Consider the following 19,283-nt stretch of genomic DNA (forward strand, 5'->3'; position numbering starts at 1 on the left):
GATGCTCTGACATAGGAAAATCTGCCATACCATTATTGCCAGCATGATAGTCAATCAGTGTTTGTAACCCTAATAATCAATGTCAATTCTTTTGCTTCATTAGAATCAACTGATGTGGAGAATGAAATAGATGAAGAAGAAGACCCAGAAAGTAATCAAACAGGTAAAATTTGCTTTATTTCTTAAAGGGGAATGAATTTTAATGTGTATTTTAATGTGAATTTTTGCATTCTATTTATTTATTTATAGATTTGTTCTCTAACTGCATATTGTATTAAGGCGTTATGATTTTTCTGGAGGAGATGATCAGATTTACATTTATTTGAGGGTTGCAATAGTTTTATTCTTCCATGTCATATGGACTTTTGTCTTTTTTATTATTTTTGCCTATCTCAAACATTTGAAATTTCATATACCTAATTTGTTACATTATATTAATATACATGCAAGCACATTATAGCTCCTCAATATTTTGTTACCTAGAAGGCTTGTCCACTGCTGAAGAAAGCTCTATCATTATATCTTACAATTTATGACTCGCACTGTGCCTCAGTAATTAGGCTCAAAACTCTTCAGATTAAATGTTTCACAGACCTGGCTGAAAATGCCATTTTATGACCAGTCTACCAAAGCATTATCATTTCCAATGATGATAACAGTAAATGGATCATTAAATGGATCATAATTGTCATATTGTTCCACTAATAAAATATACTTGCATTTTTCAGGCAATGAGCTTAATTTTTTTTCTGTTACCGTCAACAGGATTGCTATAATTGATTTCAGTGAAAGAGAATGAGTTTGTCCAAAAAGACTTTTTGGCTTTTCCAGTAACAATTACAGGGTTTGCTGCTTTTGGATCATTTTCATAAACTAAAAAAGTTGAGGGAAAACATTATGATACCTAGTGAATATTTTACACAAGAGGGCAGAGTGCTCTTCTGTGTCAGTTCTGCCACTATTTACACTCCAACATCCAATCCTAAAGCCATTGAAGTAGAAATAAAATGGCTGGATATTCCCAACCAATGTCTAAAGTTCTAACCTCTCACTCTGAGCTGAGTAGGAATTGATTAACATTTTTGAGCTATATACTGCAACATGGCAAAATATGATTAAAAGACCTCCTTATTCACTCCCAAGACTCCCACTTAATCCAAGGCAGAACCGCAGCTCTACTAACAGGCATCAGATTTAAAGATTGGAGAACAGTCTGGAAAAAATCCACAGCTTTTTGGGCCACATCACAATTTTCAGCTATTTATGACCACCTTGCAGAAGCTAGATTTTAAAACTATGTAAAAAACTTATGTTAGAAAAATTGATGGCCTTCTCAAAATTTCCAATTCATTAAACAAAGTTCTCGCTGGGATCAGTTATGAAAATTTTGCAATTCTTTATTCAATTTCAGGGTTTACACCTCCATACCGTAGCCCAGGTGACGACTATGATGACAACATCTCCAGGAAGCCAGGCAATGTCCTGAAGACCCTAGACCCAATCCTCATTACCATCATAGCCATGAGTGCACTCGGGGTGCTTTTAGGAGCCATCTGTGGAGTTGTGCTGTACTGTGCCTGTTGGCACAACGGGATGTCGGAGAGGAACTTGTCTGCACTGGAGAATTATAACTTTGAACTCGTCGATGGTGTTAAACTGAAAAAAGACAAACTAAACACACAGAATTCATACTCAGAAGCATGAAGGCGTAAAGCAACTGGAGAAGTCAGAAAATCGGGATGGAAGGACAGAACTCGGTCGTGCTGGGGAACTGTTGATCTTTTACTGTACAGGCTGAAAAGTGCATTGATGACACTGAGCCAAGCTTTTCTCAGGAGCTTCAATGAGTGTGTAACCGATGAACATGGACAACAATCTGTGTTAACAACCTGAATCATGTACAGTCTGCTTTTTCTGTTGGTTTTATTTGAAATAATCGGATGCTGGTGTTGAGACCAAGTATGATTGACTTATAGTTCATTTTGTCTTTCTTTCTCTCCCTCTCTTTTGTTTTCCTTTAATGGATAATTTCGTTTTTACTGTGCAAAATCCAAGATGCTGTCACAAAATGTATCCAGTGGGGTCCTTTGGATGGACATGCTGTCTATAGCTCAGTGCCCAGAAAATATTGGAGTAACAGCAATTTAGTGGACTTCTGCACCTGTATTTGTGTATAATTGCTCGTGTTGTGCATAGGCAAAGAAGGGTTAGGATGTTTTTGAAAGTACTGCTGCATCAGTACCGATATAGCGTGTCAGCTCTGTTTACGAAGCAATACTGTCAAATTTTATTGATGTTTTTCAGTGTTGTACTAAATTTTGTGCTTGTGAACTCCATAAAAGAGTATGTGCCATCATCAGACACAACTGGTAACCAAGTGTACTGCCTAAAAACTAAACAAAAAAAGTCCTTGGCACTGGCTAGTGTATGTCCTCTCAAGTGCCTTTTTGTTTGTACTGCTTCTCATTGTGTTAACATTAACTACAGCTTCTCTGCAGTTACGCCCTTGTCTTTAATCATATTCTGATGGCTCACTGACTAAAAGAAAAGTATATTTTAGTGTAAGAAAACAGCCTCAGCCAAGGCAAGGGCTAATCAGATTTGACAACCTGGCTTGATTGTTCTGCTTTCTGTATTTCAACTTCATGTCTCTTGACCCTTTTGTATAAAGCTGCAATATCCCCTTTTATTGTTCTTTCATATAGAATGTATTTTCAAATGTAAAATCTCTCTCCCTTTCTCTTCTCTTTCTCTCTCTCTTTGTCTCTCTGAGTAGGTTTCATAAGCATTTGCCATTGCCAAGGAAAGAAAACTTCAGCTTTAACTTGCTGGTAATGGCAAAGGATTTTATTAGAGTTTGTGTTAAAAAATAAGGGAAAATTCTTAACTTTATCCTCCAAAGTCGAACTTTGGGTTTCTTCTTAACAGCATAAAGTGACAGTATCCTTTTTCCTGATGTCATGAAACACATCTTTTTTCCTGAACAGCTTGCCTGTTAATTACACTGGGGAAAATGCTTCCCTTACAGAAAAGATTGCCTTTAAAACTAGAAACTTTCCTCCTCTTGCCCCTACCTGAACTCGGAGTTCTGTTCTCTCAGTAACCTATTTTCATGCTAATCAATGCTAATTGGGCTTAGGAGTGTGCACTGAGCGCAGAATGAAATCCTGCAATGTATGTAGGGTATGTTCCTACCATCATGTTATATCCAGTTGTCATTTCATAGCAGGAGGTTTCTGCTTGACCACAAGTGCAGGCAGTGACCAATGCAGTGAACTGAGAACTCAAAGCCGTCAGGAAAATGTGCTTGACAATGATGGGGCAATTTTTTTTAATATTTTAGGGCAAATACTATTGGTCAAATAATATTCAACAGCCTATGCAGCTGGTCCGACAGGGTAAAAAGAAACAAGAGCATGTTTCCCATGGGGTCCATGCAAGGCAGTGAGAGAGCAGAGGGGTCATTCCCCTCCTGCAGATGCAAGGGGAGCCCCTGGGTTTCTGCAGTGACCTGCACACAGCACAGCCATAACTGGGGGCAGCATCAGCCTTCCCCTGGGTATCCATCAACCAGCAGAGAAAAACAGTGCAAACGTGGGGAAAGGAACATCCTACCAAGTGCTGAACTCATGTTTTTCCTCATTGAAATTCCTGAGTAGAGTCAGGGAAGTGATTGGGACTTTCTGAGTTAGTCTTTTCCAAAATTGCTTTTGTAGAAGAGCAATAAAATATCCTGTCCAGGATTAGGATTAAAGAAGGGCTAATTCAGCCTTGCATTACTTGGAGCAAAAGAATCCACCCCTATCTATACACCAAATGCTTTGAAGTGTATAATTTCACCAGTATGAACTATAAAATAGAAAAATATGTAGAAAATCCACTAGTAACCCAGAAATGGAAGAAAAAGGAGGGAGACAGTAGGTGAAAATGAGGTTTGAAGTTGAAAATATTTTAAAGGAAGTCCCAATAGAAAAAAAGCATGGAGACTTGCTACTTCAGAGGAGTCCTAAAGGCAATGACTATCCCAAAAACCCAAACACCCACTTCAGGTCATCAAGCCTTAGATTGATGGAAGAGCTACCTCCCCAGCCTCTCAACCTTGGGTCCTCCAAAGGCTGAGACAGTGCACCTAAGGCCTGAACGTTTTGCCTAAAAGTTAGTCTGTGAGTTGTCCCAAGAGACAGACTCACTTTGTCAGAGGTAGGATTTGCATTGGTTTCTAACACTGTAATTTGACCATAATGGCATTGCAGCAGCTAGTTAATTAACCCAAAGAAGAAAAGGATTTTTCAAAACTATTTTCAGCAGACCACCACTGTGTGAGTCAGGAAATAAGGGTCTATTCTCCTTAGCTGAAAAACTTCTAGTCCACTAACTTGACTAAGAGTTACATGCTTATATTGCCTTGAAGAGAAAATCCCACTGGGGAGCCCAGGCCCAAAACCTTTTGAAATATTCCCACTGATTTTCAATAGATTCCGAACCAGCTTTGGGTCTTGATCTATTTGAAAAGAAAAGCTGGTATTTGGTGGGTTTTTTCCTTCTTTTAACATACTGAGAATTGTGAACATAAAAAAATTATCTCCTTTGTGGTCTTCAGACATTACTATGATAATGAGGATCTAGCACTGAAGATTAGATTTCTCTGAAGGTAATAGAATTAAAGTTGTCCTTCAATAAAGGAAAAATGATACTGCAACTTTACATTGAAAAGTATCTTGCACTGATAAATATATTTAAAAAAATTATATGTTTATAAAGTTATTAATTTGTAAAGGCAGTGTTACAAAATGTTCAGTTTATATTGTTTTAGATTGTTTCATAATTTTTAAAGTGTAAAATAACATATTTTTTTCTTTATTGAAAAACTATAAAAATCTTCTGTAGTAAAATGATTTCATTTTACTGGTATATTATTGCTTCATGTTTTGTACCATCATAAAACTTTGTGCAAATTTTTTTTACAGAAATTTTTATTTTCTATGACAATATGACACTTGTAAATTGTTGATTCAAAATGAACAGCGAAGCCTTAACTTTAAATGACATTTGTATTCTCAGACACTGAGTAGCATAAAAAAACCACATAGAACTGAACTGTAATTTAAATTTCCAAACTATGACTACTACATTCCAAAGAAACAGCTGAATTAAACATTTTCATAAAATATCCCATAGCTGATGTATTTTATTATACTAAAATGGATTGGTATTATTAAATGGATGGTTTTATTTAGCATCTTGCAACAAGCACAGTGTTTCAATCACAATTCTATTTGTTAGTAGGCAGCTCTAACAGACACCTTGGTGGGTTTGTTCATTGTTTAGGATAGAAGCATTCACCTTTGCCTGACCCATTCTCTTTCCTTGCTGGAAGACACTCCTGCTTTTTCACCAAACAGCTGGGATTTAAGAGGACAGATTTGCCACCACTGCCCCTGGCCATGGGCTGCCCAGTGTAACACCCTGTGCAGGTGTTACCCCCCTTGGGCAGGGATGGGATTTACTGCCAAGTACTGCCCATTTTTGATGTGTTACTCCACAAAGTCTCTGCTCCTGTATTAAAGTTTGCACCAATAAGCTCCCTGCAAATTTCATGGGGAGTCATCAGGATTTACTCAGCCATGGCCAAATTTCCCAAGGCAGAGCACAAGTTGGTGATTGGAACAAATGCAGTCAGGGTAGCCTATTGGGCCTGGTTTGGCATCAGTTGGGTGCCAAACTCACCTGTGGAACACATGAACACATGGTCATGTGCAGAGAGACCTTGACAAAGCTTGCATCCAGACCAGAAGCTTTAGCTTCAACATTTCCTGCTTTATGCAATACTTTCTTATTTTGTTTCCTTTTAATAGTCAGCGCTCTGCACATTAAAGTTTGACAAATCTTTTCTTTACATTACACACATGAACAAAGCACAGGCTGTCAGTATGTCATTAGGTGCAGTATAAACATTTTACTTCAGCTACTTTACTACTCATGGGAAAAATACTGTGCTTATTACCATATACTTGATCATTGTTAACACTTGAAAAGAATGCATTGAATCTTGTCTCCTCAAGGGAGCAGAGCTGTGTGTACCTGTTTAAAACATGAGATGGAACTCAGCAAGCACCTGAGCAAAATCCCTGCTCAGAGTAGGGATTGTTCCCAAAAGGTGGTTGTGAAAGTTGCTGTCCATAGAACCACTATACCCAAATTCACTAGAGGTATGCTTCATGGCACTCTGTTTGCTTCTGTGATAACCAGCCAAAATTAATGGCAATGGAATTGATCCGTGAAAAAGGGAAATCTATAAAGTCAATCTGTTGAGGATGAAGCTCAAGAAAGAGAGACAAGTATTTAAAGTTAAGAAAATTCTCTTTCTTTCATTCAGGGATTTGCCTAGAAGCTTAAAGTGCTTGGCACTAAACCTTCAGTTTTCCACACTAAATGGGCTGCATAAAGCAAGAACAAAAATAGTGCAATGGCATCTGAGTTACTTTTCAGAATATAACTTCTAAACTTGAAGAAAAAGAGCAGATGGAAATAACAGATGGGTCAGCTACAGACAAACAGTGCCAGAAGTGCACAGCTATGAGGGTCATGGTCTGTAACAGGGGTCTTTGGCTGGTAGTAAAAGCAAATCCCTTTATTATTTCTCCAATCAAATGTATCACTCCACATCCAGCAGCCACATAGCCAGTCCCATTTCCTTTCCTTTTGGCAGGACATAAAATTGCACAGCAAAAGGCAGATGCAGAGGAGAGGGTGAGGGCAGCACTGCTGGTTTTGTGTGAGGCATGGAAATGACAGCAGTGCCCACCTGTGCCACCTGCCCTCTGGAGGGAAGCTGCCAGTCCTGGTGGAGATGAAGCCCCTCCAGCCTCAGAACCTACCTTTTATGAAGTGTTTGAAGACCTGACAGGTGCAAGATAATACACCCATAACTTTGACCCTAATAAGTCTTTTCATGTGTACAATTAGTACGTTCCTAAGTCAGTTCTTCTAAGCCACTTTGCCAAAGTCAAATGTCAAAGCTGGGTTGGATTGGATTTTTAGACTGTCACATCTGGACATTTCATCACAGAAGTAATTCCCTTCCCATTCCTTAATTGTCCTGTTCTTTGCAATACACTATGCCTAACAGCATATTGGTTCAAGCAACATTAATTTATTAGAGCTTTAATTTCCTATTTTATATCATTTTATCCCTCAAGTCACCCATAACCACAATTTTATCTACAAATGTCTGTTAAATTATAACAGAGTACATCTGATTTTTTTTTTTTTTGCCATGGGATATGTTATATAGCTGTTTTATTTGCTGATTAGTCCCCCTGTAGTCCCTAATTGCTTTTCCACAGTAGGTCAGTTCTCCATATATATTTCCATTCTCATAACTACACACAATCAAGCTCTAATCTTATCACCTCAGGACTGATGGTGTCTCAACGTTTATAACTGAAAATCTCATTAAAAAATCTTCTGGCATTTTTCACAGATGGATGGAGTCTTATCATGTGTCCAAACCTAATTCCATCTTCAATAATCATATTCTCCTATTTAAATTTACATTGTTTTTACTTATCTCTCAGACATTTGATTCATGTCCCTGTCATCGTACTGCATCACTGTGTGCCATGCACTGTATTTTATTACAGATGGCTGTGTTTCCATAATGGGTGAGGTGGGTCTGAATTGAAAAAGGAATTGCAGTCTTACTGAAGCACTGTTGCTACCAGAGAGAGAGGGAAGGTGTTTCTCTCAAGTGTAGAAGGTAAGGACAAGTTTTGGCAGGGTTTGGCAGGTGCTGCCATGACAAAGACTGAGGGATTCAATGTTGAGAGTCTGGAGGATAAAGGGCTTGCCTGAGGAAACAAGTAGTTCTGGTGACAGGAGTTGCTAGGAGAATTACCAGGAAACTCCCTTCATTTTGATTACTTCATTTTCCCTGACAGAATGAAAAAACCAACCTCACAATTCTAAGAAAAAATATCTGCAATATAAAAATGTCTCTGGCATCTGCCAGGCACTTTTTAAATCCACAGGCATGGAAGAAGGGAGTGGGGGTACCAACCCATCTGTTAGCTGAACCTAAATGGCAGATTACTTAACTCAGAGAGGCAACAGGTGTGGATGTGGCTTTGAAGATCCAGGCAGCATCTCGGGGCTCTAACACTGGCATTCTTCATGCATCATTTTCATCTTGAAATCTCTTCTTTATTCCCTTTCCTTTATTCCCTTTCCTCTGCAACATGTTGGTTTATGCCACTTGTTTCAAAATAAATTGCCTGGGCTGAACTACTGGCTTGTGTTGTCTTCTACTATTAATATATTTTTCTGTTGTGCAATTTATGCTTCCTTCATTGCTCAAACACTTTTATAACATTTCTCTATGCATTACTAAGGAATGAATACCATGAAATAAGCCACCCAATGCCACACACACTGTGTGTCAGAAGAGAGAAGAGCCCACTTTTTCCAAAATCTCCTCTTCCACATCCCTGCTGGGGATGTGTACTCCATGTCAGAGACTCAGACACTACATCTTTAATAAATAATCTGCCTTCCAGGGAGCCTCAATGCTTTCAACATCATGTCTGATATCTTTGCATTAATTAAATATTTATATCAATATTCTTACTAAATATTTACTTACTAACTTTATAACTGTGAGCATACCAGAGTGGGTCAGTGGGTCACTCTCATTTTGCCTTTTGAGACTACTAAGTAGACCACAGTGTTTCATCTTTCTCTACTTTTAACCTGCTAATCTATGTTTCTCATAGCTCTATCATCAAGAAAAACAAATAACACAAAAGAAAGATAGCTCTGTCCAACTTCTATTTACACAACTGAAAAAAATCCACTGAATATGTAAAGAAATAAAAAATTCTTTTTATTTTAAAATGTGTTTTTGTGGAGTGAAGAGGAAAGTCACCAGGCTGGTTGAAGATGGTATTTGAGATGTCTGTGAAGCAGTAAGGAGACAGCCACTGAAACCTTCTGAAAATTAACCTGTAACATCTGGAAAGGGTTAACAAGTCTGCCAAGTGATGAGAACACAGGAATATCAAAGTAGGCAAGTATTGGTTTTACCCCAAGCATGGCTGAAAAAAATGGAAGAAAAGCAAGAAAATACTGAGTGTTAAGAGTAAATCAAAAAGGACCTTCTTATTCTTGGTTCTATTAGTTTCTCTTTTAATCAGTCTTCAGAAGATGGGAGGCAAAACACGGAATTGACTGAACTACAACTCTGTCCTACCTACAGCTTACATGGACTATCCATGTTCTAGAATTACCAAAATCATGGCTCAGGCCTGCTACTTCAGCTAAGCAGAAAAGGACTGTGAGAAAGGGACTCAGCTGAATTAGAGGCAGAAAAACAAATTATGTAACCATCATGTGTTCACAATGAGGTGTGTGGTGGTTGGTTGAATTATGTTTGTTATGATTAAAAACTATGTAGCTGATAAGCAGCTAATTGCCTTAAAAGGCTGGGTTTTTGGAATAAAGGGCTCTCCTTTGCACCTGCCTGGGGACCCTGCAACATTTCAGAGCCTCTCCTTACAACCATGCACCTCTGAGACTGAGAAGGTGGAACCATGACTCTTCATGTGCAAGATCACAGGCCCTCAACCCCAAGCCCTTTGCATGTTCTCCAAACAGTTATATGCAGGAAGTGATACCACTTTGTACTCATAACCTGCATTTCAAATGCATTTTCATGCCCTACACCACATTCTCTTCCTTTTGCATTTCTTTGGCCTTTCTCCTTAAGATGAGGGCTGCCAGTTAAGCCACATTTCCCCAGGCTCTGTCTTGTATGGTGCACCCCAGCTCCCATTTACCAGCTTGGGAAGCCCAGTGTAGGACCAGATCTCATTCTCCCAGCTGATGCTGCTCTGCTGACCGAGCCTCTCCTGCCTTGATGGCTGTTTTACATCACTATCTTATTTGTAAGAGGAGGTTACTGAAAGTTCACCTGAAATCCGGACTCTTATTTCACTGCCATAGTCTCCAGGTGACTAAGGATCATCTTTGCTACTTTTAACAAGTCTTTTCACAATCTATACCCTTTTCTTCATGCGTACTGAGGTCTTAAAGTGGTCAACTTAAAGCCATATATCTTGATAAAGTGGCTGAATTACTGCTGCTGAATGGGAGGCCATTATCTACAATTAGTTTATGGCTCTTAATAGCCATTATTGCAAAAGATGGATTTCTCAATAGGGTAAGTGTCTTACCGAAGATCCTGTTAGTAGTCCTGCTTATGAAATCCTAAATCGTAGCTGCTTTCTGGAAAGGATCAGGTTGCTCTCCAAGTGAAATAAAACATTACCAGCTTATTACTATGGGTAATAAATAGGTTATATGCATTATAATAATCATTATAACCTAATATGAGGACTATTTTGTTCCCTGTGCTGTGTACTGTATGCAAATGCATGCAGCACTAGATAGACAGACTGAAAAAATGCTGTGAGGATGTCACCATATGGTTTAAGAGAAAAATACCAAACATCTCACAACTAGAAGATGCAGTAACTTGCCTCAGACTAGCAGCTTTTCTTTCTGTGTTTACAGAAGGTGGCTAGAAGAGTTAGAATGTGTGCCTGCCAATTCACTGGGGAAAACCATGGATTTATGAATCTCCTTGAGGAAGTGCCTCCTGATGAAGGACACGAAGGAGCAGAGAGTAGAGGCAGAGTAGATGGGGTCATGAACTTCATTTTACTTCTCATCATGAGTAATAGTGCTAAACTGATAGTCAGTCAGATCTCTCATTTTGTTTAATTTAACGCCATACTTCTTGCTCCTTGCATTACTGACCCCACATTACAACTGAACCATGAGTTTTATTACAATGCTAAGCACTGTTTTAAATGCACAAGAAGATTTCACTGCTTTTTGTACTGAACAGTTATGTGTGGTAAGTTTTGTTCTTTTCACATGAAGAACCAATTCAGAGCTAACAACTTGTATAATTTTAATCAAGTCTCATTTCACACGGGTTGTGAACTTTAATATAGATTACTGTTTCTTCTGGGTTTCAAATACAGTGTACAGTTCATCACAAGCCTGACCTTTGTGGTTTCATATGGGCACATATTTTCTAAAGTCACTTCATTAGACATCAATGTCAATAGAGCTTTCAGCCTTGTTGCCAACTTTCTTCGGAGCTGCTGCTGATTAACAATATATACATTTGAACCAATGTCACATCGTTCATGCATTAAATATTGAAAGCACACATATGTACATATCTGCTGAGATGCAGCCATGGTTCTACACCAGAAAGTGAAGGAGCACTAGAAGCCCTAGAATGGAGGGTTTGCCTAAAAGTAAAGGTGTGTGCAGTTATTTAATATCTGAAGGTTTTACTCAGGCTTGTGGATTCCTTCTGATTGTGTAATGCATTTAGAAATGCAAAGAGCTTCTCTACAAGCAGAAGTATTTTCAGGCTGTTCTTTCTGCTCTTTTAGTTCACTTCATAAAACTCAGATTTGGGAAAGTCTTTAATGTTCGGCAACTACTTTGCTCTACTATTTTATGCATATAATATTCTTTGAAATAAATGAGTTTGTATTTAATGTTTATATTGTGATAGTCCCTACAGGATCACAATTCATGGTCCTGTAAAGCTAAGCAATATTAGAAGATGCAGAAAATGCTTTCCAACCTCACACAGAGGAGCTGTAATGGCTGCTGTGACCCCAGCTGGTTCTGAACAGAGAGTCTTCATCAAGCACCTTTATTTCCTGCTCTGTCTCTTGTATTTTCCTGAGCAGTTACTGGATTTTAGGATCAATATATCAAAAGCATTAGATGGTAAGAAAAATGTGGTCAATTAGTCTTCAAGAGTAGCATCCAGCTTGTCTATAACTGGCTATGTTGGGCATCATGTCCACAGTGTAAGTTTTATTCACTGTTTCAAACACCTACCTGATGGGGTGAATTTTCCTTTTACAGCCCCAGTTTCTCTTATCTGTACAGTAGCTTGAAGTAATCGTTTGGATTTAAGGGCCTATATTTTAGATGGATAAAATGAAATGAAAAAAAATTCCTAAGCATTTCTACTTATGTGCAAACTAGTTGTGGCTTTGTTTGGTTTTACCAAGGACAAGGATCCTAACTGCTTTGCCTGATTTTTGTCATAGCTTGTTTTAACATCTGGAAGCATTGTGCACCTGCTTGTAGGAGAGCAGAAGCAAAATTTCATCACTCAGGCCATAGTAGGAGTCTCAAAACCCACTGGCTCAGGTTTGTAGTGGATGCAAATATGAAGTTAGGTAGAACACTGGGTCCTTCATCACTGTGTCAGCCACTGCTACCTCCAGATTTATGATATGCCTTGAAGAAGAAGAAGCTTTATCCTACCCTTATACTTAGGTAGCCTTGGGTCTAGTCATGTCTTTATTCAGAGTCTAGAACTAAGAATTCAACCTGGTTTTTTATAGGCCTGCTAAATTTGCTTCCTAAATTGGTATTGCTCTGGCTCTACAAGGTAATTATACTGTTTCCTACAGTGCTGCAGTTCAGACCTATAGTCACCTACCTCACAATCATCTATTCATTTTCTCACTTCTTTTTGTGTTTTGGTTTTGTTCTGATCTATGTGTGTAACTTCACATAAAGCTGAGGGTTTTCTTCTTAGAGATTTGCTCTACCTACAGTTTTATTCTCTTGTGACTCTGTGAATAAAAAGCATCTATTTTAGAGGTGCAGCTCTTAATTCTCTCCAGGAAGTCTCAAACTTCTGTAACTTCCAGCTTTATTTTATAACTTCACACACATTTCTAACCATTACTTTAGATGGTTTGTTAAGTATTTTTCTCAGCAACAAGGATACTTATGTCCATGACAGGCAGCATGAGGATGACCCAAAATCATAGTCTGCTTTTAATACAGAAGAAGGCTTAGTGAGTATATTAATGAAACCTGACAAAACCCTGAAATGAGCTGGAAGAAACTATCATCAGAAGTGTTAGTAAGAATTATTACAGTTATTATTATTGACACCACTGTGCTTGCAGCCAACCTCCAGTTCTTTTCTGATCATTTTTTATTAGGAAAAATCATATTTCTTATCTGAATATATATTTTAACAAAAGGACCATGACATGTCTTCTTTCTTTTTGCACTTATGTGAGCAAACAGGACAGGTCCCAGTAGATGCCATATGAAACACCATCTTGAGGAAGCTTGTTCTGCTATTTTGGTGCTTGGTACACCAAAGAAACACAGGCATTCATATTATTTCCATGTTACTTTGCAATATTTTTGCAAATCTCTACAGTTCATATTATAGTCACTTCCAAGCACAGTTTCTGTTTCTCCATCCTCACTGTGCAGAATGAAGATAAAGGTTTTCTGAGTCTCTCTTCAATCATTCTAAAAAAACCTATTTTTTTCTTTTATGATTATTGTCTCAGCTTGGTGCATGTTCTAAAACAAATATGAGTGTGCACAGGAGGCATCTGTGATCTCTTAGGTGCATGTGTTAGCAAATGTCTGAAGATATTGTGCAAACAAAATGCACAGACTATAGAGAAATGGAAAATGGCTAGTCATTTCCAAGCCCTTTAAATTGGAGTAATCAGACATCCCCAGATCTGCTGAGCTATGTTGAAGCTGGAGAAAGTACAGAGCAATCAAAATGTCACTGCTCTTCCTGCTAATGGTGCTGCCAGACCCAGTTCGACAGGTCTTAGTCAACTAAAGATGCACGGAAAGTCAGATGGAGCTTTTTGAGAAATGTTCTGGGCTACTGTTCACTCTTGCCAGCTGAAAAACAATGTCAGTGCCTTAGAGGACTTCTAGCAGAGAAGTAGTAATTGCCATAGTAAAAAAGGCTGCAGAAGGAATTGTTAATTTTCTCTGCTTCTCCAATCGGTTAACATTAACAAAGTTGATGTTAACCAACTGGAGAAGCAGAGAAAACTGGTCATTAGCAATTCACCCAGACTTTCAAATATGAAATAGTCATTGTAACTGTTTGCACAGATCACAGCTTCAGCCTTTTTTCATAACAGCTTAGCTATATCTCCTAGCACTGAATCTGTTTTTACATTCAATGCGGTATATTTGTTGACTTTACTGTACAAAAACCAGGATCTGTAAGTTTGTAATGTGCGTTAGGAATGTAAGAAGCCCCCAGATAGCAAGTTTCAAACAACTCCTGATGCTGGCAAATACACAAAGCCACTTTTTATATCATTCTCTAAGGTTAGTAGCTCCTCATTCCTCAAGCATTTGAAATAACTTCTCTCCCTAGCCGTGCTGCTTGGTGCATGACTGCAGCAGGTATGGGTTCACTTCAGGCACGTAACTCGCAGAACTCATTAAACATCCAATTTAGCTGCTCTGAATTACAGTTTGTGAGAGCTTATTTCTCTCAGTAGAAAAGGAACTTTGGAAGACAAGTCTTGTCTTCTCCTCTCCGAGTCAGTTCCAGTGCTCAACTCCTGCTGTAAATTATTATTCAGTGCAAGCCAAAGTCTCAAGAACTTGCTGGCCTGTTTGCTATTGGCAAGCATATCACAATCATTCAGCAGTTTTTCAGGTTTTTTTAAACTCTTCTGATCTTTATTTCACTTGGAAGGAAAAAAACAGAGGAGGTTGATTAACATGGATCTATCCAAGATTTCTGACCCAAGAATGTGGTGGCCATCATGTGCATCAGCAAGAATACTTTAAAATAGATCTGTAAGGTTTGGCATCATCTCAATATTCCAAACACAACAAAACTATATGACTCTAAAATCTGTTTGATGGCCATTGGTAGTGACAGGATTTGTCTTTTTAAATTCCATCTCACCTCTAGAAAAATTGAACTCTAATTGCACCATAGTTCAGATCTTAGAAGCTTGAATTCCACCTTCCAATAAATCATTATCTTTTGACTGCAAAGACTTCACTCTTTTCCAAACACTGAATAGCAATGCAAGTCCAGCTCTGAGAATTAATATTCCAAAGACCATGGGTATTTTTAGACCTCTAAAACAAACTACCCCCATGGAGTGAATAAAAACATACCTTGTCAGCCAATCAAGATGAAATGATCCCCTGAAGCAGGGATTTGGCACTATGAGAATATTTTTAAAGCTTGCTTTGAAACCTGCTTGAACACAAGCTCGAGTATATTGAAAGAGTTACTGAGGAGTAGTTAAAATACTATATATTTTATGTGTGACCCTAGATTCTACATAGATATAATAATTAAATATAAGTGAAGAGAAATAGTTCATTAAGCAATGAGTGTAACTGCAGTTTCCTAACATATGTCTTCATCTCTGTACAGACAATGGTTTCTATTGTTTTCTTTAGCTTGTGAAATAGAACCAGCTGTCACCAACACTGTTGCCTTTTCACAAAACAGAGCATTTGGCTCTGGCAAATTGTTCCATTTTTCTAACTATTCAACATACAGGTTCATCTGTCTCTTTCTGAAGATTTTGCACTGAATGGCTAACAAGAAGACACAGAGCTTAGTCATATTACTGCCTTAATTAAAGAGGGTGTTACTAGAAAAGTGGATTTAATCCCAGTGTTTTAATTGAGTTCTAGCTTGGCACAAGTCCACCTGTCTGGATTCAATTGGTTATAGTTCTTTCCTTCTTGCTCCAGACATTATTGTTTCCTGCTACCATTGAACTGCTGCAGTGATTCTCCCCTTGCATCTGAGCAAACATAGAGGCAGTCCTAGAATACAGAAAGTCTCCTGCATAAAAAGGATGTAACATAAAGCTACTATTTCAAACTGAAGCATTTCTCTGCTTACATGTTCAATTGTCTGAGGAAGGCAGTTGTGTTCACACTCTGGCCCCATACTGAGTGTGATGGTGTAGCCACAACATGGAGCTCAGCACAGACAACTCAAATTAGTTCAGAAAGGCATCATATGTCCTGTTAGCAAAACCCAAGTTAGCACTTCAAAATCACACTGGACAGGTTTATACATGGTGCAGTGACTTCAAAATGTCACAAACAAGGGGGACAGAGATTTCCCACCCAGAGTCACAGAGTGGGTGAGGCCAAAATCCCAAATGTATTGACAATGGGCAATATTTTGCAGCTTCATTTTACTCATGTTTAAAAATCCTAACTAGTTTAACACAAGGCTTTCAGAGGTGTAGATTTCTACTGCTTCTTCTGCTATTAAAAATCTTCTGCTATTAAAATTCCTGTGTTAGTTGTCCACAGGTGGTAGATTTCCTAGAAGTGGAGGGGAACCCAGTACAATCCAGGGTCAAGTTCAGTTGATCTTAGGGCAGAGAGGTCTCTGAATCCTGTAGATAAGTATAGTCACCAGGCTATCAGTCAGTCACCAAAAAGAAAACAAAGCAACACGAAATGGGGGTCTCATTTTTTTTCCACTTCACCCAACAAATTTTAAAATTTGATATTGCAACCTTTCAGGATATTCTATGATCCTATTCCATGATTCCATTTGCTGTCTCTAGCCAAAGAGTTGCTCAGGAATATCGTGAGGAAGAGGAAAAGACAAGGGTGGAAAGAAGCAAAGAAAGGAACATGGAAGCCAGAAACTTGAAAGGAGTGAGTTAACATCCTCCTGCAAAACACCAAAAAAGAGATCAAGCGCTGAGTCACAGCAGTGGGATTCATCTTCATCTCTCTAGTCATTCAAAATGGGGTCTAAACCAGCCATGTAATTTCCTCCTGTGAGTAGAGATGGGCACCTCCACGTGGCAATTCAGCTCACAATTCTCAGGTGTGTGTCTGGGTAAGATTAACCCCTCATGTTCCAGCAGCTATGTAGCTACAGCCACCTCTGAATCAAGGCTCCTTGGTTCATTGAGGGTTGAAATGTCAATATATGCATTGCTCACCATTCTCACAGCCTTGATCCTCTCTCACATCTAACTTCTATAGCTCATCCTTTAGTCCCTCCTTCAGACATAGGAAGAAACTCTTGAAAGATACGTGAACTTTTAGACTCAATGAAATTTGTTATATTTTAGATCTACTGAAAAACAGACTGGTTTCAGCACAGGCACCAGTACACCTGGTCTGTACCAGTATAATGGCTCTGTTTCCCCTGAGGTGACATATGTGAAATACTGAGACTACACACCCTCCCCACATGAAAGCAAATACTGAGAACTGCACATGTTTACCAGCCTGAGAGTCCTGCCACATAATACAATTCTGATCTGTCAAGCACTTGCCAGTTTCACTCTCTGCAAAGAGCATTTTGCCACTCTCAGTTTGCCCATCCATTCTGCTGCTAAAAAGAAGACTTTTGCCAAATAAGATTAGTAATAAAGAAGGGGATATTAAAGGGGTGGGGGGAGGGGAAGAGTGCTACATTTCTTACTGAGAATAACTGCAAAATTAAATATCACAATGTGCATTGTTAGGCCTGTTGAACTTACTTGACTGCAACATATTATGAAACTAAATTCATTCACTTACCTGGCAGGAGGCAAATGTCTAACTCAAACTAGCATATCCCCAGATTCATCTTTATAGAGAATTATAAGATAACCAAAGGCATGTTTTTTTTCTGTTGTTTTAATTTAGGATAGACCCAGAAGACTTCATACTGAGCAAATTCTGGAGATTAAAAAATGCTTTCTAAACTCATCTAAACCTCAAGGGCCCAATATCCTCATGATTTTGAGAATCACCCCAGCCTCAGCACTCAAACAGCTGGTCCAGAGAGCAGCTCACTCTCTCCTCTCCTCTGCACAGGTCTACTTCTTCCCAAAGGTGAAATCGTGATTCATAACTGCAGTTTTGCCATACTTCTCTCTTTCATGACTTCTACTTTTGATGATGCCAATGCCACTGGCAGGGAATTTTCCTCCATGAGGCTGTTTTCTCTTCTCTGTCTAATGTGGTAGAGATCTTGTTATTTTGTGAGTTACTGTATTGTTGTGCTTTATCTTCAGCTTCTTCAAAGGCTGGAATACAGGCTGACTGCCCTTAAAAATCAGTGATATAGAAGTGTTTTCATTCTCTAAGCTCCCTTACATCAGTTAGACCATTACTTGGGCTGGTTTTTATTTTACAGTGATGGAAGGAGGTATTACAGAGGAGGAAATGATAGCCCTATTCAAATGAGAACCTAAGCTTCAATGCTCTTTTATCAACAAAGACAAGTTTCAGGCACTGAACAAACTTTCCTATCAAATTTTCATCACACATCTTCCCCTTCACCTTCCCTTTGGAATAACTGTGCAGTTTTCCCTCTCCCCCACCTGCCAATCCCACCAGGAGACTCAGTTTTCGTCTCACACATTCTGTGGCACTACTAAGGCTGCAAGAGGATCTGGGAATAAGAGAAACTGCAGCAGCCAAATTCCTTGCCTGTGCCTATCATGGGGATCTTGTCAGCTGGGCATGAAGCTGAAAGTGTTTCTCAAAGTGTAAACAGCTCCTCACTTTCAGAGGTGGCCTCCCAGAGTGGCACCATCACTTCACAGTCCCAGCAGTCAGTGACCTCAAGGCAGGGCTCCACACACAGTTTGTGTTACCATTACACCCAGCATGGTCTCACTTTCCTACACCAGATAGATGTACCAGACCTGGGGAGAACAGCAGCTCAGACTAGAGGACAGGAGATGTGTGTGGGCAGGTAAGGAGGGCACTTTGCCCATGGAGGCCTGCTGGGGGCAGGAGGGATGATTCACACGTGCTTGTCTCTGCCCAGCTCGGGAAGCTCCACGGTGTGTGAGGAGCCAGCAGATTGCAGAACTCACCCGTGCCATGTGGCACTCGGAGGGAGCAGCTGGTGGCACTGCAGGTGCTGGAGAAGCTGCTGCTGCCTGTACCAGCTGCTGCTGCTGCCTAGCACTGCCTGCCTCTGCCAGGGCTGCTGCTGGACCAGGCAGGCACACACAGCAGGGATGGTGGGCCAGCAGCAGCAAGGTGTGATGGCCCAGGCTGTTTGGAGATGTGGGAGTGTGGGGGAGGCAGTGAGGGATTCGAGTTGTTGGGGGGGGTTGAGGGAAGCAGGGGGGGATTGTGTCACTGTCTGGGGGGACATCTGGGTCGGGGCAGTGGGACTCATAGGATGGCTGGGAGAGTCACTGGGGAGGGAAAGGCTCTCAGCCAGATGAACATGTTGGATTGTTGCTTGCAGGACCTGGCAATCTGGGCACCCCTGTCATAAGCATTTAGAGGCACTTTGGGTTCTGTCTTTCCCAAATGAGTACTTGTAAGTCGCCTTGATGTTAATGAGAATTACATGCACGCATCAGGGAAAGAATAGTCCCTCTACAATGGGCATGTGACAGCTAAAGAGCATCAGTCAGGAGGGAAACAAAAGAGGT

General features: G+C 39.6%; 1 protein-coding gene across 2 annotated transcripts in view; it reads left to right on the forward strand.

Moving 5' to 3' along the window:
- The window catches only part of NRP1 (neuropilin 1), a 113,562-nt gene extending 108,392 nt beyond the window's left edge, over positions 1–5,170 (forward strand). For both annotated transcript variants that reach the window (XM_054629427.2, XM_054629436.2), the window contains exons 17-18: positions 104–163; positions 1,412–5,170. In XM_054629427.2, the coding sequence (XP_054485402.2) occupies positions 104–163; positions 1,412–1,704 (353 nt within the window). In that variant the 3' untranslated portion in view covers positions 1,705–5,170. The remainder of the gene's footprint in view (positions 1–103; positions 164–1,411) is intronic.
- Positions 5,171–19,283: the final 14,113 nt, after the last annotated feature.

This window comes from Agelaius phoeniceus, chromosome 1 (genome assembly GCF_051311805.1).
Source record: "Agelaius phoeniceus isolate bAgePho1 chromosome 1, bAgePho1.hap1, whole genome shotgun sequence".
NCBI classification, from domain to species: domain Eukaryota; kingdom Metazoa; phylum Chordata; class Aves; order Passeriformes; family Icteridae; genus Agelaius; species Agelaius phoeniceus.